The 27,141-nt window shown below is 35.8% G+C and overlaps 1 protein-coding gene across 1 annotated transcript in view; it reads left to right on the top strand.

The window, feature by feature from the left end:
- The first annotated feature begins 1,538 nt into the window (after window positions 1–1,538).
- RXYLT1 (ribitol xylosyltransferase 1) overlaps window positions 1,539–27,141 on the top strand; it is a 37,182-nt gene continuing 11,579 nt past the window's right edge. The window contains exons 1-3 of the mRNA XM_074226227.1: window positions 1,539–1,896; window positions 3,820–3,990; window positions 8,415–8,517. Of these exons, the coding sequence (XP_074082328.1) occupies window positions 1,716–1,896; window positions 3,820–3,990; window positions 8,415–8,517 (455 nt within the window). The 5' untranslated portion in view covers window positions 1,539–1,715. The remainder of the gene's footprint in view (window positions 1,897–3,819; window positions 3,991–8,414; window positions 8,518–27,141) is intronic.

Here is a 27,141-nt window from a genome sequence, read left to right as displayed (position 1 = left end):
TCACAACAAACCTATTTTATTATTCCTATTCTACAGATGAGGAAACTAAGGAAAACATCAATTATATGATTTACCCAAGATGACATAACTCTTGAGGTCAGATTGAACAGTACACTACTTAGATGCCCAATAGGGTAACATAGTGATTTAACCAATATTCTCTATACACTCTTGGCAAATTGCCCCTGTGCGTTCTTAAAGGGTTGCACATTTGTTTAAACAATCAAAGCTACAGCACATTTTCTGAATAGTCACAATAACATCTCCCTCCTCTGAGACTTGACTAGATTTTTTTAAATTTAGGTCCTTCCGAGTCAAATCTGGCAAGTATGAGAAGTGATCTGCTGGATGTTACATTTGATGGTTGAAAATAAGAATATTAATACTAAGCATTAGGGGCTAGATTTTATTGATAAAGGAACTAGCAGATCAAGAAACTTTCTCACCTGTCAGAAAAGACATAACAGAAAATGAGGCTGAGAGGTTAAGTGATTTGTTTAGAGTCACAAAACAGCTAGTTTAAATGTCAGTATTATGGAGAAAATATTTTTGACTTCCCAGATCCTGAGAAAAGGACTTAGGACCACCAGGCTCCGTAGATCATACTTTTGAGAATTATTCATGTATAAATATATATTATATATGTGTGTGTGTATTATATATAATTGATATCAGTACTGTTGATAAAAATTTTTTAAATTCCAAAACAATTAGGAGTTCTGAATCAGGGGAGTTATGAAGAATATTGCCCATTTCAAAACAGAGTTGTTGGCCTAACATATATAATGGGAAACAAAGTGGATCTTGTGGGATTTTGCCAACCTGAATTAATGAAAAAGCAGCCAATACAGCAAAAATTATGATCTTTAATTGGGTTGGGATTTACAACTGAAATTTCACACAGCATTAAGGACTGGGGAGCTCAAAGACAAGGCTGGAAGTGGAGTCAGGAGTACCTGGTTCAAATCCGGTCTCAGACACTTAATAATTACCTAGCTGTGTGGCCTTGGGCAAGCCACTTAACCCAATTACCTTGCAAAAAAAAACCCTAAAAAGAGACTCCTTATGCTACAAGGTTTCTCTTTCTTTTCTTTTTATTCTTTTCTTCCTTTCTTATAAAAGGATACTTTTTTCCTTTATGATACAATGTTTCTCCTTAGATACAGGAAGCCTTCTTTTTTTAGTTACAATGTTGCTCTTTGTTTCCTGTGATACAGCAGTTGTCTTTTTTCTTTCTTATTCTTTTTATGATTCTACGTGTGCCTTTCCTTCCTGTTTTGTTGATTAGAGATTTTCTTTTCGTTATGATAAAACATTTCTCAATCTTTCCTTCCTTTCTTCCTTTCTTTGGCAAGTGGAAAAGGGGGAAAAAATGTTAATTTTTTAAAAATTGCTTGCTCATTGAAAATTTTTTTGAAAACCCTAAACCAAAGAACTGGCGCCTGCGGAGGGCAGGGCGAGAGCGGCTGCGGTCACGCGCGGCGGGGTCACGCGCACGGGTGGGCGGCCTCCCACGTTCTTCCCTGCGGAGCACAAACGGAGCCGCCGCACCGGGTGCCCCACGCCCGGGGCTGGGGGCGCGCGCTGTGCCCTCGGCCCCCAGCGGCATCTCCGCCTCCCGGGGAGGGGGTGGGGGAGTGGGGAGGGTCCGCCCGCGGCGCGCGGGCTCCGCGGCTTCGGCTCTGGGCGCCATGGCGGCGGCGGCCTGAGGCGGAATGCGGCTTACGCGGAAGCGCCTGGCCTCGGCGTTCGCGGTCGCCTACTGCCTCTTCTCGCTCTACGCCGCCTACAGCGTCTTCTTTGGCGGCCGCCGAGGCCGCCGAGACCCGGCAGCCTCCCCGCGAGGCCCGAGGGACGGGGCAGCCCCGGGAAAGGGTCGGCGCGGCAGCCGGGGAGGTAACGAACCCGCTCCTCCCCCTCTCCTCTTCCTCCTCCCCTCCTCTTCCTCCTCCCCCTCCCCTCCTCCTCCCTCCCAATCTGGGGAGCCCGGGCTGGGCGGCGGCTAGCGGCCGGACCCTGCGGAGGAGAGCGGGGAGCGGCGGGGCGCCTTCGGCTGGGTCGGGGCGCTCTTGTCGGGGAGGGGAGGCCGGCGCCTTCTCTGGCCACGCCCCCGAGTTCCCCGAACTCTGAGCTAAGGCCCAGGAAACTAGAATTCATGTACTTCAGATTCTGCGACCCTGTGCATGGCCTTGAATCCCTTCCCGCCTCAGTTTACCCTTATTTTTTTAGTTTTTTTAAAGGCAAATTGGGGTTAAGTGGCTTGCCCAAGGCCACACAGCTATTACCCTTATTTTTTTAAGGTTTTTGCAAGGCAAATGGAGCTAAGTGGCTTGCCCAAGGCCACACAGCTAGGTAAGGTCGGAGTTGAACTCAGGTCCTCCTGATTCCAGGGGGGCGCTCTATCCACTGCGCCACCTAGCGGCCCCTTCCCCAACTTTAAAATTGGAATCTTAGGTACCCTGTGCGACTCAATTCACCCACTTGAGCCTTTTTCTTTCCCCTTCTGTATAATGGGGATGGAAATAACCCCTGTGTCAAAGTGCCAGTGTCAAATGTGTGTAGAGATTCAGAAATGTGTTTTGAAAGTTGTTTATATCATGGGATCATAGAATTTAGAGGAGATTGGGGAGGAAAGGAGGGTAGAGGAGCAGCTGACCCTGGAGTCAAAAGAACCTGAGTTCAACTCAGCCCTCAGATGCTTTGTGTGACCTTGGGCGAGTCACGTAACCCCATTCATTGCCTTGCAAAAAGAATGTTAGAATTGTGTGAATTTTACCCCATTTTACAGATGAGGAAACCAAGGCCCGGAAAAGTTAAATGTGCAAGATGCACTAGTGGGGGTTGGCTAGGTGGCACAGTAGAGGCAGGAGGACCTAAGTTCAAATCCACCTCAGATACTTAATAATGACCTAGCTATGTGGCCTTGAGCAAGCCACTTAACCCCATTGCCTTGCAAAAAAAAAAAAGATGCACTAGTGGTAAATTAAGGGGCTCAGTCAGGCCTGCTGACCTAGAAAGACGGGTACTTTTTGCATACCTTGACCTCCTCTCCTGTGTTTAGAGCTAAATGTGGTGAATTATTATCAAGCTAGACACTACCCTTATTAGAAAAGACACACTTTCGTTACACCTAATGAGAGTTTTCACATAATGTTTTATAAATCATCATATTCAGATACATAGATTGAGCAATGGACCCAGAGGGATATTTTTTTTCCTTTGGACTCTAATCATTTCAAATTTTACAACATTATTTGAAATCTAGTCCCTGCTGTGACAGGGTGGATGTAATTTTTATGCAGTTGAACAATTGTTTCGTTGTCTTCTTGAAGTTTATTATTTTTATGCAGAAGAGGAATATTTATGTGACAACCAAGATGTAGTAAAATGTAAATGTACTCTATTAGATATACACTACCAGCATATTTGACTAGTCACTTTTGGAGAGGAAATATTTATTGATTCATATTTTAATTCTCAAGATATTTCAGAATTCAAAATCAAATAATGAACTAGCTAATACTTTTAAAATTTTAAAGTATGCACCATTACTCAAAGTCAGACTTTCCCAAACAAACTACTAAAGTTCTAGTGAAAGTAGATACAGCTAACATTAAAATTATTTGAAAAGCTTCAAGTCATTTGTGACAATTATGCCATAAAATTATACATTTCCTACATTAAAAATTTTCCCTTAGTTTTATATAGATATATATTTTTTTCTATAATTATCCTAGTAATCTTTCATAGAGAATGCCTGAATGTGTCTCTGATATCATCTTAACTTAATTGTCAATATCATAACTATTTAAAATGCAGAACCTTCTTCTTTGACAAATGAGGAATGGAATCCATGGGAAGCAGATGAAAAATTTGAACAGCTTGCTTTGCAACATAAATATGAAACTAACCGTCAGGTGTTTAAACAAAAGAACTCTCAGAAAGAAATAATAGACTTTAAGGTACAGATCTGGAGCAAGGCTGCCATTGGTAAGTTATTATATAAAATTATAGTAAAATATATCACAAAATAATTTTGCTTGTGAACACTATATTAAATTTTTTTGAGTGTATCTTATCTTCATGTCTAATCAGAGTATGCATGACATGGTATTTATTGTTCTGGAAGTAATCAAAAAAAAGTTGTTTTGCTATTCTAAACTCAGCCAGTATCAACAAATGATCATTTCCTTATGCACAGAAAAACAACAAAAAGGAGTGGATATGAAACTCCAAATCTCTCATCATATATCTAGATTTTATGTTTAGAAAATTCAGCATGCTAGTTGCAAAGCTGTCCTGCAGTGCATTTTAAAATTTACTACAGTGACTCACTTTTTGTTTTTCTTTAATTTCTATAGCTGTTTCCCTTCTCCTAAATTACTCCTTATTAAAAAAAAAAGCCCTTTTGATAGGCAAAAATAAGCAAAACAAAATTCATATATTGCTTATATCAGAAATTTTTTTATCTCCATCTGAACCTTGAATTCCCTTATCTCTCATCTGTCAGATGGTGAATTCTAAAATCTTTTAAAGAAGTTTTTCTTTACAGTATTGTAAAAATTATATAGTTTGTTCTTTTGGAACTTAGTAGAATTATTACTTTTTCAACTTTTTGGAGGTGTATATGTCTATACACAAAAGTTAATCAATATTTTCTCTTACACTCTTTAATATTACTACTGTTCTAGGGTGAGTAGCAATCTGGCATACTGATAGACAGCTAGCCTTGGAGATATAAAGACTTGGGTTCAAATCTTGCTTCTGACTTTTACCTGACTCTGGCCGGGCACCTGTACTTTTAGTGCTCCGGACCACTTTCTAAGACCCTTAAGTTACATAATTGTTGCAGATATGCATTAGGAGAGAGAGTTTCTGACACTGATGAAATGATGTGTTAGGTCCCCAAAAAATGCTAGAATTTACCTTTAGTCAGAGAAACTAGTAGAGGTATGGTACAGCATCATAATATTCAACTTAAATGGGTTAACAAATAGATATTGAATAGCTAGTATGGCATATTGGACGTCTATATTTTAGAAGAACACTGATTTTTAATCTGAAGACGTAGATTTTAATCCCAACGCTGTTTGGCCCAAGACTTTTCATCCTTCTGAATTATGTCCTCTGCTCATCAAGCAGATAATAATATCTACCTACTTGGTTGTTTTGAGGGGAAAGTGTTTTTTTTTCTCTTAGACTATAACCTTCTTTAAGGCCAAAATACATTTTTATATCTCTTCTAGTGCCTAGCATTGTATTATGTATGCAATAAGGCAACAATATTTGTTGATTGAATCTCCCTTTTCTATATGTGCTAAGCACATATTGTGGGCAACACAGAAGTAAAACACTTGGTCTGTACCCTCATAAAGCTCAGTTAAATTGAACTAAGAATATACGAAACAATATTGAGTACCAAAAGACAATATAAAGTTGTGTCGATGGTGTGTATTGGATAGTAAATGCTATAAGAGATTGAAAGAGAGGAAGAACCATTTGGATAGCTGAAATGCCAAGGGGGATACTCATGGTTTGGATGGGTCTTGAAATGGGCCTTGAAATATGTTTACAATCTGTATAAAAGAAAGAAAATCTGGAAATGTTATAACAGGTCAGGGCAAAGATATGGAAACATTCCTTTTTTTAAAATAAATTTTTATTTATGTTTTGTTAGTATATCACTTGTTTCCTTATTCATCTTTTCCTCCCAGAGCGTCCTCTTTTTTTAATGAAAAACTAAAAAGAGGAGGGAAAAGTCTGTCATTATATGCAATGGTCCAAATCCAAGAAGGAGATATGAGATCATTGAATATGAAGTACACATACTCAAAGAAATGGAAGTTTGTATTCTTTAAAAAAATTGTTTTGATATAATTTAATTTACATCACCTTCATTTCCCAATATATCTTTCCTCTGGAGAGTCATCTTTTATAATGAAGAATAAAAAAAAAGAGTAGAAAAAAGTTCAAAACCAACAATCATATTGAAAAAATCTGGAATATGCAGTGTTTCATATCCTTTATTTACAAAGAACCAATTGTAATTTTACAGCACCCAGAACGAAGAAGGGCCTATCCTTCATATCTCTTCCCTGACCAGTTTTGCTCATGAAACTCCAGTAGCATTCAGGTTTTTTCTTATTATTTTTCCCTTTTTTCATCAGCTCTATTCATTGTTTCTATAGTTTTCCTAGTTCTGCTTATTTCACTTTGCTTTAAGGGCATGTGTTTTCTCCGTTCTCTGTATCCAATATTTCTGTTACATTCCTATGCCACAATTTGTTTAGCTATTCCCCAGTTGTTCTTTGCTACTTCTAAAAGTACTGCTATACATGTTTTGATTTATGTGAGACTTTTATTTTTGACACTGCTTTACTAGTGGAGTCTGTGGCTCCCAATGGAATATCAGGGTCCCAGAGAATGGACATTTTAATCCTCTTCTTATAATTCCAGTTTAGGAAGCATTTTTTCTTAGCATTTACCAGGAACCTTTCAAATCCCGATGTAATGTTCTTCTCAGTCCCAAAGTTATCTCCAGGTTCTCACCCATTATAAAATCTTGCATGACTAACTAACATATGCAACAGAGAACTTATTGTCAGAAAAGAACTTTAAGGCTCTGTATTTTTATTTTGCTTGGTCAAAGCATTGGTTGATTGTTTTTTTTTTATTCAATAACAAATATTTATGCTTATATCAGATTTTGAAAAAAGCATATTGGAGTTGCTAAAATTGAATGCAATATTATCTTAATATCCTTGACCTACTTCCTAATTCAGTATTTACTTTGCTTTAACATTTAGGTGATCAACATCTATATATTTGTGTCTGGAATAATTTATTGTTGATAACAATTTCTTCGTATGTCCTGTTAAAGTGGAGACAATGTATTTCTTCCCCACCCCCCCAGATAAATCAGCAAGCATTTATTAAGAATCTATTATGTGCCAGATGCTATTCTAGGCTCTGGGCATACAAAAACAAAATTTTCTTTTGGGAGGAAACAATATGCATGCATATAAATAAATACAATTAAATACATGCTTATTTCCAAAGGAAAAACCATAGCTTCTAGGCTAGAGAATCAGCAAAAGTTACACTTGAGCTGAGCTTTGAAAGAAGCCTGGAATTCCAAAAGGCCATGTTTAAGTTGTGCATTTCAGCCAGAAAAACTGTCAGCAGAGGTGCAGAACCAAGGGATAGAAGGAACAGCAAGAAAACCAGTATGACTAGACCATAGATTTTGTCAAGAGAAATAGCATGCAACAAGAAAAGAGGTATATAGGATCCAGGTTGTAAGTGATAAGACTGAATTTTATCATCAAGGCAGTAAGAAAGGACTCATTTCCTAAAAGAAATGATATTATCACACCTTGAATAAAAGACATTGGTAAGTCCCTGAAGTAGGTACATAAGGATTCTTGCCCCAAGTCTGTTGTTCTCTGTGTTCTCATATGTGACATTCTATTTCTAATCCTCCCATCTTGGTGCTGACCATCTCCAATGTTGGAGAAGCATTCCATGTCTCCTATACCTCATTGAATAGAATCCTCTCCTTTGAAATTCAGTCCCAGCACTACCAAAAAGCCTTTTATAATCCCCTCAACTGCTAATACCCTGTCTTCTAAACAGCTTTGCACTTAACTATTTTGCATTTCTTTGCATTTTTTATTACTATAGTTATTCTGCATATGGCTATGTATCACCCTGTTGTCTATTATACTAGAACATAGGATCTTTGAGCAAATTTTGAATACTTTGAGAATCCTAAGCAGGAGAAAACAATTTAATAACTTATGTAATGACCAGTTTTAGATGTAAGAACTATGTTACACCCAATTATTCATGGGGTGCCATAAATGAAACTTTATATGTTTTGAATATATGTGGGTGAATTTTAATAATGACTAATATAGACATTATATGGTTTTTAAAAAGGTTGCCTAGATTTTCCCTTTCCCACCTTCCTCTTTCTCTTTCCCTTCCCAGAGAGTTATATCTTATAAAAAGGGGGAAAAAAATCAAAGAGAAAAAAAATTGAAAAAAGTTAACTAATAAATAGTGGGAAAAAAAACCTGATATTTTATGTTCTAGCCAAGTAAACCCACCCTACCTCTACAAAGAAGTGAAACAATACAGATCAATATTCTAATACATAGTATAGTATTTAGAATATTAGTAATATTAAAACTTTTGATATGTTTATCTTTAGTTTGGGACTGATTTTAAGCAGTTACTAATTGGTCCATAAAATTTGAAAAGAAGCAAAGCAGGTGAAATGTTTTTTTCTGGACTAATTGAAATAAGTAAATTTAAAGTAGTTTCCTACAGTAGATATGACTGTATTGTAAACAAACATATTTATACATATATTCATGCATATATTATAATTAATATTTTCTGGTTACCAGGTCTTTATCTATGGCAGCATATTTTTGAAGGCCTACTTGAACCTGCTGATGTCACTGCTCAGTGGAGAGAAGGAAGCTTAAAAGTAGGAAGAACATTTTTCAGGTACTAATTGTGCAATCTTTTAACTTTTAATTCTGTTACAGCACCATTTATTTTCTAAGCAGAAACAGTTGGTTAGAGAGAAATATTTTAACAAATTAATTTTAATTCAGCCTACTTAATAGTAAAGAATAGAGAATTAAGCTTCTTGAATAACAAATTAATGTTTAAAATGATGGTCTTGGTCTTTTTGTTAAGAAATTTTAAAATGCCAATCATTTTTAAATTACCAGTTAACTTTGACAAGACAAAATTACACTAAATAAATCCCAAAGTATAAATAAGTCCCAAAGCATGTTGCCTGATTGTATATGCCTGTTGCATATTAAAGATGTATCTTGACCATGTACAAGACATACTTTTCACTTTAAATATTGTTGAATCTTTGGGAGCTTCTTAGAAGGTAAAGATAGGGACTCTTTCATTCATGGAAATTTTAAAATGGAGAGACTTTACAATTCTTAAAACAAAAGAATTTAGCAAAATTATAATTTTTAGGAAAATTTGAACCAAAGAGCTTGTTTTTTTTCAGGTTTCTATTTCTTCCTTATCAATATGAAGAAATAATTACATTTAAATGCTTGATGTCATTTTAATTTTTATTACCAGTTAAATTCTTTGCTGTATACTTTTGTATTCCTAGAAGATAATTTTTTTTTCAAAATAATCTCAACTTTAAATAATTCTCAAGGACTTGTGATGGAAAATACCATCCACATCCAGAGAAGGAATTTCGAAGTTTTGATGCAGACCAAAGTTTACTATTTTCAATTTGTTTTATATTTTATTTGTTTTTTCTTCTTTTTTGTTCTGATTCTTCTTTCACAAGACAATCAATATGGAAATATATTTAGCATAGTTACCTATATATTAGCATGTACCTATATTAAGATTACTTTCTGTCAAGAAGAGTGGAGAAGAAAGGGAGGAAGGCAGAAAAATGTGGAACTCAAAAACTTGTAAAAATTGTTGTTGAAAACTATCTTTACCTGTAGTTGGAAAAATAAATAAAAGTATCAAGTTTTTATTAATTGTGGTAATAAGGTATTTACAAAATTTTAGTTTTCCTTGTCCAGGTGTTGCATTCACCTTCTTTTCAGCATTGAAGTTCATGAAAATTCATTGGTCTTTTTAAACTGAATGATTTTTTCAACCATTTTTTCCCAGTTTCTCAGTTGATTCCTTAAATCAGAGTAGGTCTTAGCATTTATTTCAATTAGTATTACTCTTCTTAGAGACAGACCATCATTCTAGTCTGTCAGGATCTTTTTTGACCCCAAGTCTATCATCCAACATGTTAACTTTCTCTCCTGGCTTTAACTTATCTAAAGATTTGATACCATCCATTTTTTTCTTATAAATTTGAATACATGCCCATCAAATAGGATTCTCCTTTAGCACTCCTTATAAACTCTTAAAATTTGTGGCACTGTTATTTTACTATCAAAAAGTTGGGCAAAGTTCATTAACTCTGTTAAAAGAATATTGCTCTCTAGTGCCATGGGTGAAGGATGGGAATCTCTCCTTCCTGGTAGTATGTAAGAGGATCCCTCTACAAGACTTTTTCTCTGGTGAACCACTGGGGGATAAAGGTGATTCTTAGTTCTGAAAACGTGCAGCAGAAGTGCACAAGCTTTAATGGTTACTCCTTCTGGAAGAGCTTTGAATATGATCCCAAACTGGGTTCAGTCTATCCAAAGTCAGAATCCTCTATAACTTCTTCCTTATCCTTAGCTCCTCTTTATGCATTGATGAGAGTAGAATTACTCAAATAGAGGCAAAGGGTACTAAGGATAAGTCTTTTAGACCATCAGCTCTAAAAATGAGATCCTTATCCAACAATCTATGAACTGACATACAGTCTGAGAAACTGACTCACATCCATTTGGATGTTCAATTCGATCCAATTAAGCTAATATATAGGAAATACCTTCTGTTTGTCAGGCATTTTTTGAGGTTCTTTCTTCCCATTCCAATCCCACAGTACCAGCTGGGAACTGTATAGACATCCCAATTCAAAATGTTCAAAACATAATTTGTTTTCTTTTCCTCTTATCACATATCTCTCCCTCACATCCTGATTTCTGATTAGAATACCATAATCCCACCACTTTCCAATAGTCACAGCCTTGGAGGCCTCCTTGAATTTTCTCTCTCCTTCAGTTCCCTCTTGATCCAGGCCATCTCCAGCCATCCTAATTTATATCAGGCCAGTGGACCCAAATAGTTCTGGAGGAGAGAGTGAGGTTGGTGACTGCACAACCCTTCCTCACATAGATGCAATTTTCTTTCAAGTTAAGATCTAAGGCAGCTAAGGGGTGCAGTGGATAGAGCACTAACCTTGGAGTCAGGAGGACTAGAGTTCAAATCCATCTTCAGATACTTGACACTCACTAGCTGTGTGACCCTGGGCAAGTCACTTAATTTTGATTGCCTCACATCCAGGACCATCTAGAGTCATCCTGATTCATATCTGGACCCAGATGGCTTCAGATGAGAAAGTGAGACTAGTGACTTAGACAAGCTCCCCTTCACTCAAATCCAATTCACATGTTTGTCATGGTATCACCTCCCTGACATCATTGTCCTCTTTGAGAATGAAAGATAAACATCATACAAAGCAAGACTTCAACTTCCCAATATCATGATCCTCTGCTAGAAAGAGGGACAAATGATACCTCTTTCAGGTCCCTCTCCTGTTAATTTTCATGTGATATCAATTCAACCTCCACATGTCATGCATTTGTCCCCTTCCCTATACTCAGATGGCATCACCCTGGCTTTTCACCTGCACCATCACAATAGTCTTCTAATAGGTCTCCTTGCCTGAGGGTTCCTCCCCATTTCCAATTCATCCTCCACAGAGCTACCACAGTTTTATTTTCATAAACCAAAAAAAAAAGGAAAGACAAAAAATCTGACGATCTGACCACATCACAATTCTATTCACAAAGTTCCACTGGCTCTCTTTTTCCTCTGATTTAAAACACAGACTTGCTAGCATTTAAAGCCTTTCAAATTAAAACCCTCAATCTATCTTTTCAGGCTTATTACACATTATTCTCCTTGAATTTGACAGTTCAGGCTTGTTTGTTCTTCCTCATATATGACATTCCATTTCCCTTTTCCTACAGGCTGGATGTCCCTCATGCCTACACTGTACTCTTTCCTCACCTGTGTCTCTTAAAATCCCTAGATTCTTCTGCAGCAAAATAACCAAGAGTTCATAAGGATCTTTCATCAGGCTATCCCAAGACCTGGATACCTTTCTCTAAGACTTACACCATATTGCTGCCCATTCAATATTCCATTGCTCACCTAATCAAACCTCCCACTCCCTAGGGGGGGGGAGATGGTGCCATTTTGGGGGTCCTTTAGCCTCTTCTACTAAGAAACTGCTCCCTTCTAAGGAGAATTTAATGAAAGCTCTGATCAGCTTTAATCCTGAACATAAAAATCATCACCAATTCTGCCAAAGGGTACTCTTATTTTTCTTCAAATAAAATCCCTCATTCACATGATATTAAAAGGAAACTATTTTCTCCATTTCATTAAAAAATCAAAGCTCCTAACCATCATAGTTAAACCCATTGCTCCCCTAAATGCTTTCTAGAAGGAGCTCCCCAAACTTTCCTGAAGGAAAGGCAACCTGCCAATTAAGGGGGAATTGAACTGCTTCCCTTGAGGTTTGTAGAATCTTTGGAAGGAGCAGAAACCTCAAGACTCTAGCCCTAGAGGACTGAATAAAGAAAAGATAATGGAGGATCAACTAGAACTATATCCAATAGTAGTTCATCCTCAAGTCCTGAAAGCTGGATCCAAGAAACTAATGGAAGGAAGAAATTTTCCCTTTTGGGAGGGTAACACTTATTTATCAAAGACATAGCCTCTGAGAGGTAATACACATAACTTTGATAATTAAGAGTGTGATGACACAGCTATTGTTTTAAACTACCTGCCTCAGGATGGTAGGGAAGAAGAAAAGCCCAGCATATGTACATCTGGAATCATCTGTATTCTTCCATTTAGTGTATTCTTAAATATTTACCTGAAATGACTAAACACTAAATTTTCTTAGGGTTAATTTCCCATCCTTTATCTATCATTAATGGGAGTCTCTTCCTCTGTGATATCCTCCAGCATAGTCAGTTTTACATCATCAATATGATAGCAGACATTAATTCCCTTAGAAAATGGGACTTCTGTTCTCCACCCATCAAACAATGATAATATGAAGGGAAATTCAAATAATCCTAAAGAAGATATGCTAAGTTTCTCCCCAAGTAAACTGCTCCTAAGGAGCAGGATTGGGAGGGAAAACTACTGGTGAGATCAGAAACCTCACTACTCACTCAGGGCTTGGGCTACCAGGTTTACCTTACTGTCATGAACAGCAATTAAGACAACAACCTCTTTAAGGTGTCTGCTTATCTTTTTTTTTTTTTTTTAGGTTTTTACAAGGCAAATGGGGTTAAAGTGGCTTGCCCAAGGCCACACAGCTAGGTAATAAGTGTCTGAGCCCAGATTTGAACTCATGTACTCCTGACTCCAGGGCTGCTGTTCTGCACCACCTAGCCGCCCCTCTGCTTATCTCTTAATAATTTATTTTCAAGTTATCATCTGTCTTCTTTACTGGTGAAAAAGGCCATTGTTAAAGGAATTTTTATAATTTTTTATAATAAAGAATATCAAGTTTCTATATCTCTATCACTAAAGAGAAAATATCTGTAACTCCCCCTGTGAAATGATATAATTTAATGGTAACTACACTTTTAATATAATTTGGAGGATTTTTAGTAGCTACCCACAATAGCTGTCATAGAAGCTGCTGTAAGTAACTACACAAGGAATGACTTCCAAGAAATCATAATATTCATGGCCCTTTTTTTCAATCTCTACAACTGAGACCCAACCAGGGAATCTTCAATTTACTTCCATTCAAATGGAGTTACATCGTCCTTAGTGATTTTACCTCCCCAAACCTCCAGTTGGCACTGTGTATCTGAGTGTGTTCTTTTTTTTTTTTTTAAGGTTTTTGCAAGGCAAATGGGGTTAAGTGTTTTGCCCAAGACCACACAGCTAGGTAGTTATTAAATGTCTGAGGCCCAGTTTCAACTCAGGTACTCCTGACTCCAAGGCCAGTGCTTTATCCACTACGCCACCTAGCCGCCCCTTAGCTAGGTAATTATTAAGTGTCTTGAGACCAAATTTGAACCCAGGTACTCTTGACTCTAGGGCCGGTGCTTTACCCACTGCGCCACCTAGCCACCCCTCTGAGTGCGTTCTTAGTTGAAGCAGGAAAGTATTTTACCCTAAGTGTTCTTACTATTATATTAGTTAATAGATACCTTTGTTAAAAGCAAATTAAATTTACTATCTTGTCAATGTGATGTACACCAGTAAAGGCTTGTGAGTTACAGTTGGGGTTCTCAACTACTAGATCATTCTTTGAGAGGAGCTATATTTTTGACCAGGGTCCCTGCTTTCCTGGGACCACAAGATTTAGTTCCTTCTCACCCTGGCATCATGGGCAATTTAGCAGAATCCTGCACCTAGTGTCAGCAAAGCAACCCCTGCAATCTCCTTCTGACTAGATGTGCAGTTCTCTTACTCTGTGGGTTTAGTGCCCCAGAAGTCATGACTGCTCTTGTTGATTTGATCACCTCGAAGGGCCTCTGCTGGTTTGTTGGGGTGGCACAACCTGGGCTGGACCATGCTTCATTATTACTCAGGTGTGACAGGCCTTTTCTGCCATCCTTCTAAGTTGTCTTGTACTGAAAAATTGATTCAACCAGTCCTTTTGAGTTCTGCCAATCCAGAATTCATTTTGAGACAAATTGTTTGAAAAGGAATTTGGGAAAGCTAGATGAGTCCCTGCCTTTTTCTCTGCCATCTTTCCCCTCCCCTCCCCCAATGTCATAAAACCATCTACTTGGGGGTGGAAGAATTGGTATCTAAATGTCACATAGATAAAAATCATACATCTTTTGAAGTACTAAAATGTAATATCAGCTACAGACATTACATTTTCAAATAAGAAAGTGTCAACAATGAAAAGAATCATAATTTGTTAAATTTTTCTCATCTTCAACAAAACTGAAATATTCTCCATATACCAAATATTCCCTCTATTTTCCTTCCTTCATCCCTAGAGTCATATTATTCCCTTTTCCTAAAATGTTTTCCCTCCTGTCTTTAATTTCTATGGATCCTTTGAAGGTCAACTGAAATGTCTTCTCCAGAAATGATTGCCTGATCCATCACCCACTCCTCATTTTCTTTTTCTCTCTCTCCAATAAAATATTTTCCCTTGGATCTCACATAACTTTGTAATATTGTATATTATCATTCTGTTTCTTTCTTAGTGCCCTACTAAAGTGTAAAATGCATGAGGGGAAAGGTTTATATCTCAGTTAAACTTTGTATCTCTTCCAGTACCTAACAGTACTCTACATGTTTTACTTTCAAGAGGCTGTTGAATGATTATTGAATATCGGCATTGAATGCAGTTTTGTAGAACTGAAATTATATGACTTCTAAAATATTGGATGATCAGGCTTTAGGCTTTATGTTTTTTATAGTTTTAACATATATATATATATATATCAGATTTGTTATTTGTTTCTCTTTCTTGTGAATACCTTTTAAGAAAAACTCAATCTAGTAATACTTAAACTGCTCAATGAAGGTTAAGAGCTAGGAAATAAATTGTGGAGCAAATTTCAATTTTGTCAATTCAGGGAAACAAGAAAAAATAGGTCACAGCATTTCAATATTATGAAATGCTTTGAACAAAATTTTAAATTGTGTATTATATGCAAAGAATTTTGGATACTGAAAAAGGAACTCTTGGGGAAAAGCCTAGAGGTTTAAATTATTGGAGAAAAATTAAACAAAATGAAGTTGTCACATTTGTGATAGGAATATGCTTTTGACTATTGTTCAAAAGCAAGAGTTGCTAAGATGGGCTCTAAAAGCTTGTGAAAAAGAACACATTAATAATTAACAAATATTCATTTAGTGTCTAATATGATATTTCCCTGAAAATAATAATAACCAGAAAAGAAGTCCTAACATGATTTTTCAGGATGCTCATAATATAAGCCTTACCCCCAAAATAAGTCTCAGTTAAGATGCATTTAGTAAATCTATTGCAACACACAGCAGATATATAGAATTCATTAATATGTCCTCTATAGAAATCAAAACACAGGAGTGACCATGTTATTTGCCTGATCAAAATCAAGCTCCCTGTTACAGCCTCTAGAATAAAATGCAAAATCTTTAGCGTGGCATTTGAATTATTCCACTCTTTGGCTACCCTTTACTTTTCCAGACACATTGCATTACTTCTTTGTATTCTAACTTTCCTGCCCAACTGAACCACCAGCTGCTTCCTATGTAAAGTAATATTATAACACAATTATAAATAAATAATATAATTGACATAATACTTAAAATAAATTTTTGCACATGAATGAATGTAGATTATTACAAATGAAAAAATAAGACATCTCCTGAAAATAAACTCTAATGTATCTTTTGGAACAAAAATAGGTATAAGACCTAGGCTTATTTTCAGGGAAATATGATATGTATAACTGTGTTAGGTGCTAAGAATAAAAACACACAAATAGATCTGTTCTTGTTTACAATTTCGTGCTCTCTGTGCATAATTAAATAACTACAGGAGAGAACTCTAAGAGTGGAGATCAGGAAAGTTTTCACAGAGGTAGTAGCAGAACTGAGCCTTCAAAAAGGAAGCTGGTGATTCTAAAATGGAGACTAAGTCTAGACAGAGGGAGACAGACTACCTTTGTGCAAAGACACAAAGACAGAAGGCAGAATGTCTTGTTTAGTAAGCAGCTGGTGGTTCAGTTGGGCAGGAAAGTTAGAATACAAAGAAGTAATGCAATGTGTCTGGAAAAGTAAAGGGTAGCCAAAGAGTGGAACAATTCAAATGCCACGCTAAAGATTTTGTCTTTTATTCTAGAGGCTGTAATAGGGAGTCCAATTTTAACTAGGAAAATAACATGGTCACTCCTGTGTTTTGATTCTATAGAGGATACATTAATGAAGTTAGAATTTGAGCTAGAGAGAAAAGAGCTGAAGATGTTGCAAATAGTCAAGGGTAAAAGGGTAAGTGCCCAGATTGATTAGTAGCCATGTGAACAGAGAATGAAGAATGAGTGCAAGAGATGTTGTGCCAAAAGAATTGATGAGACTTAGCCAATTAATAGGATATGGAGATTAGTTGACCATAGAGGATATATTTACACAGGTGAAGACTAGAGTCAGATAAATGAGAATAAAGCTATCAGGTTTATAAGCATAGGTTTTCACATTATTGAAGAAATGTAAGAGAACAATAGTAGTTTTAGAAAAAATACAGATAATAATTCTGAGAAAAATATTTTTATATATGTGGAGCTTTGCAATTTCAAGAGATATACAACACAAATTGCATTAATTGAGGATGGTTTCTCTAGAAATGATATAGCAATTTATATAAGAAACGACCTTTCTAATTTATCCAGTGCCAGATTTTTCTTATTTATCCATGCCTCTGAATAATTGGTTATGCAATGCTTAAATCACAAATGAAGATTTTTTAAAGTGTAGAGTATAACTGTAAAGTACAAATTTTCCCAGATATTTTAAAATTCATCTGCTTTTCAATGAAAACTAGATGTGGACTGAAGCTTAGGTTGTTTGAACACAGCTAATGTAGAAGTTAGTTTTGCTGAAGTGCTTCTGTTGTTTTTCATCTTTGCTAGAAGTAAAGGTTCTGAGTAAGAAAGGAGAGGGTTATATTTTGAAATGAATGAAATTTAAAAGCAAAAGGCACCTATCATACTTTAAAAACAGCTAAATATAGGGATTGTGAAGAATGACCATAAGTATGGAATATTGTTAAGACTTTAGAATGTCAAATGGGAAAAAATGAAAGGCAGGAAATGGGTCAAATGAAATAAAATCATTGAGAGAGAACAAGGGAATATGAAAATGAATAAAGATAAATCAGTATTTTTATAGGTAGGGTCGTGGCATAACAACCTTTGAAATAAAGAAAAAGATGTAGAGACTATCAACTCTGATCTTCAGTAGTGATCATAAAAGATTGGCAGAAAGAAAATAGAACAGCTCTCTATCTTAAATATTGGTACTGCAAACTTCTGTCTAGTGATGAACCATCAACTTACTATTGGAAAAAATGAGCCATATCAGTATTGGCATTCTCATAATATTTAAAAATTAGAAGACAAAACAAGGTTGCATAAACTTGGGAAGGTGATTTACAGGGTCTCATTGGGGAATTCCAAATAATACCATCAACATTTCTCACTTTTTGCTTCAATCTTGGAGATAGCTTCTCCAAAAACACTAGACTCTTTGTACTCTTTTTTTTTCAAGGTAGTGCAATTAAGTGACTTGCCCAAGGTCCCACAGCTAGGCAATTATTAAGTGTGTGAGTCCAGATTTGAGCTCAGGTCCTCCTAACTCCATGGCCAATGCTCTATCCACTGCACCACCTAGCTACCCCAGTCACTTGTTGTCTTGCTCTCAACTCCTTCGCTTACCTAAAACTTCTCCCAACAAATTACTGGTGATTCACTAACCTGATGGTCTTCTTTCAGTACTTATTCATCTTGATTTCTCTGCAAAATTTGACAGTATCGATCTTCCCCTCCTTCTGGATATTCTTCTCCTGGGTTTTTGTGATACTGTTCTGTCATGATCCCCTTTCTACTTGTCAGATAAAATTCTTCTTAGTTTAATACCAGTCACCAAATTAAAAAAAAATACATAACAGACCTCAGCTGTCTGAAGTCAGAAGACTACCTTTTTAACCTCTCCTTTCAGCCCAGTCTGAACTTTCTTTCAGACTGTTAAAATGTATTTTATTCAGTGTTTTGCAAGAACAGAAAACGTGTTAAACATCATATTCAGCTCATAAGGAATTTTAAAAATAGCAGCTGGACAACTCCTCTGACTGCTTCACCAATCTGAGTTTAAGAGAACATAGTATTCTACCTAGTAGAATTTTTCTACCTAGTAGAATTTTTCATAGGTTGGGTAGACTTGTTTTAATGCTAGTCATTGGTGATATCCATGTAACAGTCCATAACATTTATTAAGAGCCTACTACATGTTCTCCACTAGCAATAGCATGAAGTAGAACTATAGAATATATTCTATTTAATAATTTTCTCTACTTAAGGACAATATATTTGATGAATTAACAAAAAATTTATATATTGAATAGAGAGCCTATGTCAGAGTCAGGACTACTTGGATTGGATAGATAGACAAGTAGACTATCTAAATCATTGTAAAAGTTTCTGTAAAAATAATTTATTACTGTACATTAAGGATTGCTTAATTATTAATTAATGTGCTTTATTACAGATTACATTATAGTATTAGTTCATGCTGCGATCATTAAGAATAAATCTAGGGGGAAATGATATCAATAATACGACACTATCTACAAATTCACCAACTTGAAATCAATCTATTCAAACAATGGAACAATGATAGAAAATAGAAAATTGTGGGAGGGAGTGGAGGAAGCAAAATAAAAATAGTAAAAATATAGGGGATAATATGATTATCAATGCAATATAGTCAATCCAAAGAGGAAACAAGAAGAGCTGGTTAAACACCATTTTATCTCTTTGGCTTCTTTCTAAGTAGAATAAATGGCAACTTATTTTAAAATACAAGCTCATTGTAAAGCTGTACAAGATCATGGCAGTTTATGCATGCTATTGCAATGTTGTGTTAAGGGACAAGAAATGACTTTAGAGCTAGGAATATCTGGATTCAAGTTCAGTCACATACATCTATGTGACCTTGTCAAATTACCTTACTTCTCTGTGACTACCAGATGCAGAGAAGATGTGGACCTGCATTGGTTGAGGTAATTTCTTCACCTGAGAATTTCCTGTACCAGTCAAATCACTGGTCAGATCACCCTATCTCAATCCCATTGCAATTTAAAATGATGACAATTTTGAGTGAGGCTCAACTAAAATAACATTGTCCCAAGAGAATTTCTAGAACACACTGGCAAGAAATTCTGTAAATGGATTAGATCTCTTATTTCTATAAGGATCCATTTTCATCACCAATTTTTCTAGAATTCCACTTTTGAACTCTGATACTGATTCAGTCCCTCATATGGTCTACATAGAAGTAGAAAGGTAACTTAAATAAAAAGTTGAGAAGAGTGGTTGAATCAGATAAAGGAAAGAACCAGTGCAGGTGATGACACAATTTCTAGAATATTAAGTGATTATTTTATACTATATCATGAAGATTCCAAAAGGATAGAAAAAAATGACCAATACTATTATTGAAAAAGACATTATTGACTTACATACTTATTTTTTTTATCTTTCTAAATCACTATAAAATACATAAATATCAGTCATCCTTGAAGATATGAGAAAGGAACAACTTTTGCTATTCTGTCATTTTTCAGTTGTCATTAGTTCTTAGTGACCCATTTAGGATTTTCTTGGCAAAAATACTGGAATGACTTGCCATTTTGATCTCTAGCTCATTTTACAAATGAGGAAACTGAGACAAATAGGATGAAGTGACTTGCCTGTAGTCACATAGCGAGTCACTGTCCAAGGCCAGATTTGAACTTGGGAATATGAGTCTTTGTAACTCCAGATCCCCCACTCTGGCCACTATTCCACCTGGCTATCCTGCCAGGGAACAGCTGGCAATGCTTTTACAAATAATTGACTACATTAAGCCACATCTTTCGAATCACACAATTGACTGAAATTTTCAGAAAATATAAGATAATGCTATGTTTATTAATGACAAAAAAAGTATTTTAACTTGTTAGGATATAACATCTAGAAAGCACTTCTCACACAAGGTATCTCTTATATTAAGAAGAATTTCTGTAATGCCATGTTAGGAATGTTTTCTTCTTTCAGGATAAATTAAGCAGATGTTTCCTTGGCTACCTTAAAACATACTTTCTAAAAGAGGAGCAACTTTGGGAAAATGAGGATTTTTAAATATAAACCTTTCCTTTGTTGAACTGTTTGTACATTTGCAGTTTACTAGGTCTTTTTCACATGAACTACAGTCTACCCATGCCTGCTTCATCCTGTACTTGCAAAATTGATGTTGTGGACATGATTTAAAACAAAATTTCATTAAAGATATATATAATTTGATTTAGCTCATTTTAGTTTGTTGTAATCTTATTCTGCACCTGTCTTATTAGTTATCCCTTCCAGCTTCATGTCATCTTCAAATTTAACAGGCAAAAGAAATATAAAGTCATCTTTTTACTTTTTTAAATGAAATTTCTTTCTTCCTTTTGTAGACTGAGGAGAGCGGAGTTGAGGAGGGTAAAAGAGATATTTGAGTGCCTTTGTGCACAAATGGGATTTATACCTCAGTTTCCTAGCCATGGAGACACAAAAATTAGAGAAGGGAGAATCTAGGGTGTGGAATTACCTAGAACTTTGGAACTGGGGGGACCTGGTTCAGAGACTAGAGAGCTAGATCAGAGCTCCAAGCCTGAGAAGATTGAACAGAAAGCAGGAACCCAAAAAGATGCATTGATCTAAAAAATGGAAAGGGGCTAAACTGTGAAATTCACCTATGAGTCACATTTCATTTTTCCTGTCTTTCACATGAATTGATTTAAAATTTCCTTTGAGATTGCAACCTAATTATTTTCCTGTCATTTAAAATTCAGTGATTTTTAAATAGTCTAGCTTATCAATTAGCTAGAGCTACAAAATGGATGACATTTTTACAACGGTTTTGCATTTGCTGGACTGTAGATATTTTAAGTGAAACTTTGGGAAATCACCTTCCTGTGCAAATACAGCTATGTAGTCATTCAGAGTCTCTGTGTTGAAAGATCCCCAGGACATTCTGACATTTCATTTTTTGTTAACTGCTTTTGTTAAAAGTAATAGAGACAATATGATATAATGGATGAGGAGTTGGCCTTGAAGCCAGGAAGATCTGGATTCAAGCTCCCCCTCTGACATACTAGCTGTGTGACCAGGAGCAAATAATTTAATTTCTAAATGTTCTAGATCTAGGCAACTCTTCAAGATTGATAAGGCACAGAGAAGGTTCCAACCTACATTGGTAAAGAGAATTTTCTTGCCCACAAAATTTCCTCTACCAGTGAGGTGATAAAGCTCCAGTCTGTATCCCAAAGTAAGATGAAACATTTTTCCTTAAATTATTTTAAAAATTTTTTTCTACTTTAGTATATATAATTGAGTTTTGTTTATTCTAAAAATGTCATCATCTGGATTTATAAAGATTTAGCAATCCCTTTTCTCTAAGTTCCCATTTTTCTTATTCTGAGTACATCCCAAATTTAAGTTAATTATAAGCTCCCTAAATAAAAATGACTTAAGGACATTTTGGATAGCTTATATATTCCTTTTCCTATTTGCTAAACATAAATATTTTACTAAAAATAAGGAAATAAGTTTGGAACTTCCTAAATTTATGAAAAATGTATTTCTGACACAAGTTCAAACTTGGCATATCCTAAACTTAATATTTCATCATCTGCCTCTCAACATCTGTGTCTTTGTAAGTGATCCCAATGTTTTTCAATCATCTAGATAGGACTGAAAAAAATAGAGTCATCTTTGTTTCTTCTTTTCTATACTGAAACTCACTAAAATCTCTGCTTTTTTTTTGGAGTTTTTTTTTCTAGTTTGTTTTTGTGAGGCATTCAGGGGTAAGTGACTTGCCCAGGGTCACACAGCTAGTAAGTATCAAGTTTCTGAGGCTAGATTTAAACTCAAATCCTTCTGACTCCAAGGCTGGTACTCTTATCCACTGTACCACCTAACTTCCTTCCCCCTCTGCCTGGTTTTATTTTGGAATCTCAAGAAGTGACTGGTGTATTCTTTCTATGACTATTTCACACTTTGGCTCTAGGATATTAGTACAGTTTTTCCTGATTATTTTTTTAATTTTATTTAGTTAGTTTTTGTAAGGCAATGATATTAAGTAACTTGCCCAAAGTCACACAGGTAGTTAATTATTGAGTGTCTGAGACTAAATTTGGACTAAGGTCTTACTGACTCCTGGGCCAGTGCTATATCTATTGCACCACCTAGCTGTCCGCTCCCCCCCCCCCCAATAATTTCTTAAAAGGTACCATACAGGCTCTTTTTTTGATCATGATTTCAGGTAGTCCGGTAATTCTTTTTGTAAGGTTTTTGCAAGGCATTGGGGTTAAGTGGCTTGCCCAATGCCACACAGCTGGGTAATTATTAAGTGTCAGAGGCCTTATTTGCACTCAGATCCTCCCGACTCCAGGGCCAGTGCTCTACCCACTGCGCACCTAGTCACCCCTAGTCCAGTAATTCTTAAATTGTCTCTCCTGCATCTATTTTCCAGTGAGGTATATTACATTTCTGATATTTTTTCATCCCTTTGGTTTTATCTGACTGATTCTTGATGTCTCATTGTATCATTACCTTCCACTTCCTCAGTTTTAATTTTTAAGGAATTATTTTCTTCAGTTGGCTTTTGTTCCTCCATTTCCATTTGGTCAGTTCTGCTTTTATTTATTTTTTTTTAGTTTTTTTAGTTTTTGCAAGGCAATGGGGTTAAGTAGCTTGCCCAAGGCCACAGGGCTAGGTAATTATTAAGTGTCTGAGGCAGTATTTGAACTCAGGTACTCCTGACTCCAAGTCCAGTGCTCTATTCACTGCACCACCTAGCCGCCCCTCAGTTCTGCTTTTAAAGGAATTCTTTTCTTTTTTTTTAATTTATTTTTATTAAAGATATTATTTGAGTTTTACAATTTTCCCCCAATCTTGCTTCCCTCCCCCCACCCCCACCCCACAGATAGCACTCTGTCAGTCTTTACTTTGTTTCCATGTTGTACCTTGATCCAAATTGGGTGTGATGAGAGAGAAATCATATCCTTAAAGAGAACAGAATTCTCAGAGGTAACAAGATCAGACAATAAGATATCTTTTTGTTTTCTAAATTAAAGGGAATAGTCCTTGTACTCTGTTCAAACTCCACAGCTCCTTATCTGGATACAGATGGTACTCTCCTTTGCAGACAGCCTAAAATTGTTCCCAATTGTTGCACTGATGGAATGAGCAAGTCCTTCAAGGTTGAACATCACTCCCATGTTGCTGTTAGGGTATACAGTGTTTTCTGGCTCTGCTCATCTCACTCATCATCAGTTCAAGCAAATCCCTCCAGGTTTCCCTGAAATCCCATCCCTCCTGGTTTCTAATAGAACAATAGTGTTCCATGACATACATATACCACAGTTTGCTAAGCCATTCCCCAATTGAAGGACATTTACTGGATTTCCAATTCTTTGCCACCACAAACAGGGCTGCTATAAATATTTTTGTACAAGTAATGTTTTTACCCTTTTCCTTCATCTCTTCAGGGTATAGACCCAGTAGTAGTATTGCTGGGTCAAAGGGTATGCACATTTTTGTTGCCCTTTGGGCATAGTTCCAAATAGCTCTCCAGAAGGGTTGGATGAGTTCACAGCTGCACCAACAGTGTAATAGTGTCCCAGATTTCCCACATCCCTTCCAACAATGATCATTATCCTTCCTGGTCATACTGGCCAATCTGAGAGGTGTGAGGTGCACCGTACCTCAGAGAAGCTTTAATTTGCATTTCTCTAATAATTAATGATTTAGAGCATTTTTTCATATGGCTATGGATTGCTTGGATCTCCTCATCTGTAAATTGCCTTTGCATATCCTTTGACCATTTGTCAATTGGGGAATGGCTTTTTGTTTTAAAAATATGACTCAGTTCTCTGTATATTTTAGAAATGAGTCCTTTGTCAGAATCATTAGTTGTAAAGATTGTTTCCCAATTTACTACATTTCTTTTGATCTTGATTACATTGGTTTTATCTGTGCAAAAGCTTTTTAATTTAATGTAATCGAAATCATCTAATTGGTTTTTGGTGATGTTCTCCAACTTTTCCTTAGTCATAAACTGTTCCCCTTTCCATAGATCTGACAGGTAGACTAGTCCTTGATCTTCTAATTTGCTTATAGTATTGTTTTTTATGTCTATGTCCTTTAACCATTTGGATCTTATCTTGGTAAAGGGTGTGAGGTGTTGGTCTAATCTAAGTTTCTTCCATACTAACTTCCAATTATCCCAGCAGTTTTTATCAAAGAGGGAGTTTTTATCCCAATGGCCTGACTCTTTGGGTTTATCAAACAGCAGATTACTATAATCCTCTACTTCTTTTACACCTAGTCTATTCCACTGGTCCACCACTCTATTTCTTAGCCAATACCAACCAGTTTTGATGACTGATGCTTTATAATATAATTTTAGATCGGGTAGTGCTAAGCCACCTTCGTTTGCACTTTTTTCATTAAGCTCCTGGCAATTCTTGACTTTTTATTTCTCCATATGAATTTACTTACAATTTTTTCTAACTCGTTAAAGTAATTATTTGGAATTTTGATTGGTAGGGCACTAGTTTAGTTTTGGTAGAAATGTCATTTTTATTATATTAGCTCTCCCTATCCATGAGCAGTTGATATTTGCCCAGTTATTTAAATCTGATTTAATTTGTGTGAGAAGTGTTTTATAATTGTTTTCAAAAAGATTCTAAATCTGTCTTGGCAAATAGACTCCCAAATATTTTATACTGTCTGAGGTTACTTTGAATGGCATTTCTCTTTCTAGCTCTTCCTGCTGTTTCTTTCTAGACATATATAGAAAAGTTGAGGATTTATGAGGGTTTATTTTATAACCTGCAACTTTGCTAAAATTGCTAATTGTATCCAGTAGTTTTTTAGATGATTTCTTGGGATTCTCTAGGTAGACCATCATGTCATCCGCGAATAGTGAGAGTTTTGTCTCTTTCCTTCCCAATTCTAATTCCTTTGATTTCTTTTTCTTCTCTAATTGCTGATGCTAACATTTCTAAGACAATATTGAATAGCAGTGGTGATAATGGGCACCCTTGTTTCACCCCTGATTTTATTGGGAATGCCTCTAGCCTCTCCCCATTGAGTATAATGCTTGTTGATGGTTTCAGATAGATACTGCTAATTATTTTAAGGAACAGTCCATTTATTCCTACACTCTCTAGTGTTTTTAATAGAAATGGATGCTTTTTCAGCATCTATTGATATGATCATATGGTTTCTGATAGGTTTGTTATTGATAAAATTGAGTATACTAACAGTTTTCCTAATATTGAACCAACCCTGCATTCCTGGAATAAATCCTACTTGATCATGATTTATTATCCTTGTGATGACTTGTAATCAGTTTGCTAAGATTTTATTTAGGATTTTTGCATCTATATTCATCAGAGAAATGGGTCTATAATTTTCTTTCTGTTTTAACTCTTCCTAGTTTAGGTAACTACCATATTGGTTTCATAGAAAGAGTTAGGCAGAGTTCCATCTTTCCCTATTTTTCCAAAGAGTTTATATAGGATTGGAACCAATTGTTCCTTAAATGTTTGGTAGAATTCACTTGTGAATCCATCAGGCCCTGGAGATTTTTTTTTTAGGGAGTTCAATAATGCCTTGTTGAATTTCTTTTTCTGAGATAGGGTTGTTTAGGTATTTAATCTCATCTTCATTTGACCTGGATAACTTATATTTTTGTAAATATTCATCCATTTCACTTAGATTATCAAATTTATTGGCATAGAGTTGGGCAAAATAATTTCAAATTATGACTTTAATTTCCTCCTCATTGGTGGTGAGTTCACCATTTTCATATATGATACTAGCAATTTGGTTTTCTTTCTTTTTGTAAATCAAATTGACCAGTTGTTTATCAATTTTATTGGTTTTTTCATAATACCAACTTTTGGTTTTATTAATTCAATAGTTTTTTTTTGCTTTCGATTTTATTAATTTCTCCTTAATTTTTAGAATTTCTAATTTGGTATTTAATTGGGGATTTTTGATTTGTTCTTTCTCTAATTTTTTTAGTTGCATGTTTAGTTCATTGCCTCTTTCTCCAATTTATTCATATAAGCATTTAGAGCTATAATATATCCCCTGAGAGTTGCTTTGAATGAATCCCATAGGTTTTGGTATGTTGTTTGATTATTATCATTATCTAGGATAAAATGGTTAATACTTTCTATAATTTGTTTTTTGGTCCATTCATTTTAAATATGAGGTTATTCAGTTTCCAATTTGTTCTGGGTCTATATCTCCTTGGCCCAGTATTGCATATGACTTTTATTGCATTGTGATCTGAGAAAGGTGTATTAACTATTTCTGCCTTTCTGTAGTTGATCATTAGGTTTTTTATGTCCTAGTACATGGTCAATTTTTGTATAAGTTCCATGTACTGCAGAGAAAAAGGTATATTCCTTTCTATCCCCATTCAGTTTCCTCCATAAGTCTACCATATCTAATTTTTCTAACAATCTATTTACCTCCTTAACTTCTTTCTTGTGTATTTTATGATTTGATTTATCTAGATCTGAAAGCAGGAAGTTGAGGTCTCCCACTAGTAGAGTTTTGCTATCTATGTCTTCCTGTAGTTCTTTCAGCTTCTCCTCTAAGAATTTGGGTGCTGTCCCACTGGGTGCATATATATTCAATATTGAAATGTCTTTATTGTCTA

This window comes from Macrotis lagotis, chromosome 2 (genome assembly GCF_037893015.1).
Source record: "Macrotis lagotis isolate mMagLag1 chromosome 2, bilby.v1.9.chrom.fasta, whole genome shotgun sequence".
In the NCBI taxonomy this organism is placed as follows: Eukaryota; Metazoa; Chordata; class Mammalia; order Peramelemorphia; family Peramelidae; genus Macrotis; species Macrotis lagotis.
This window is presented reverse-complemented; position numbering and strand designations above follow the sequence as displayed.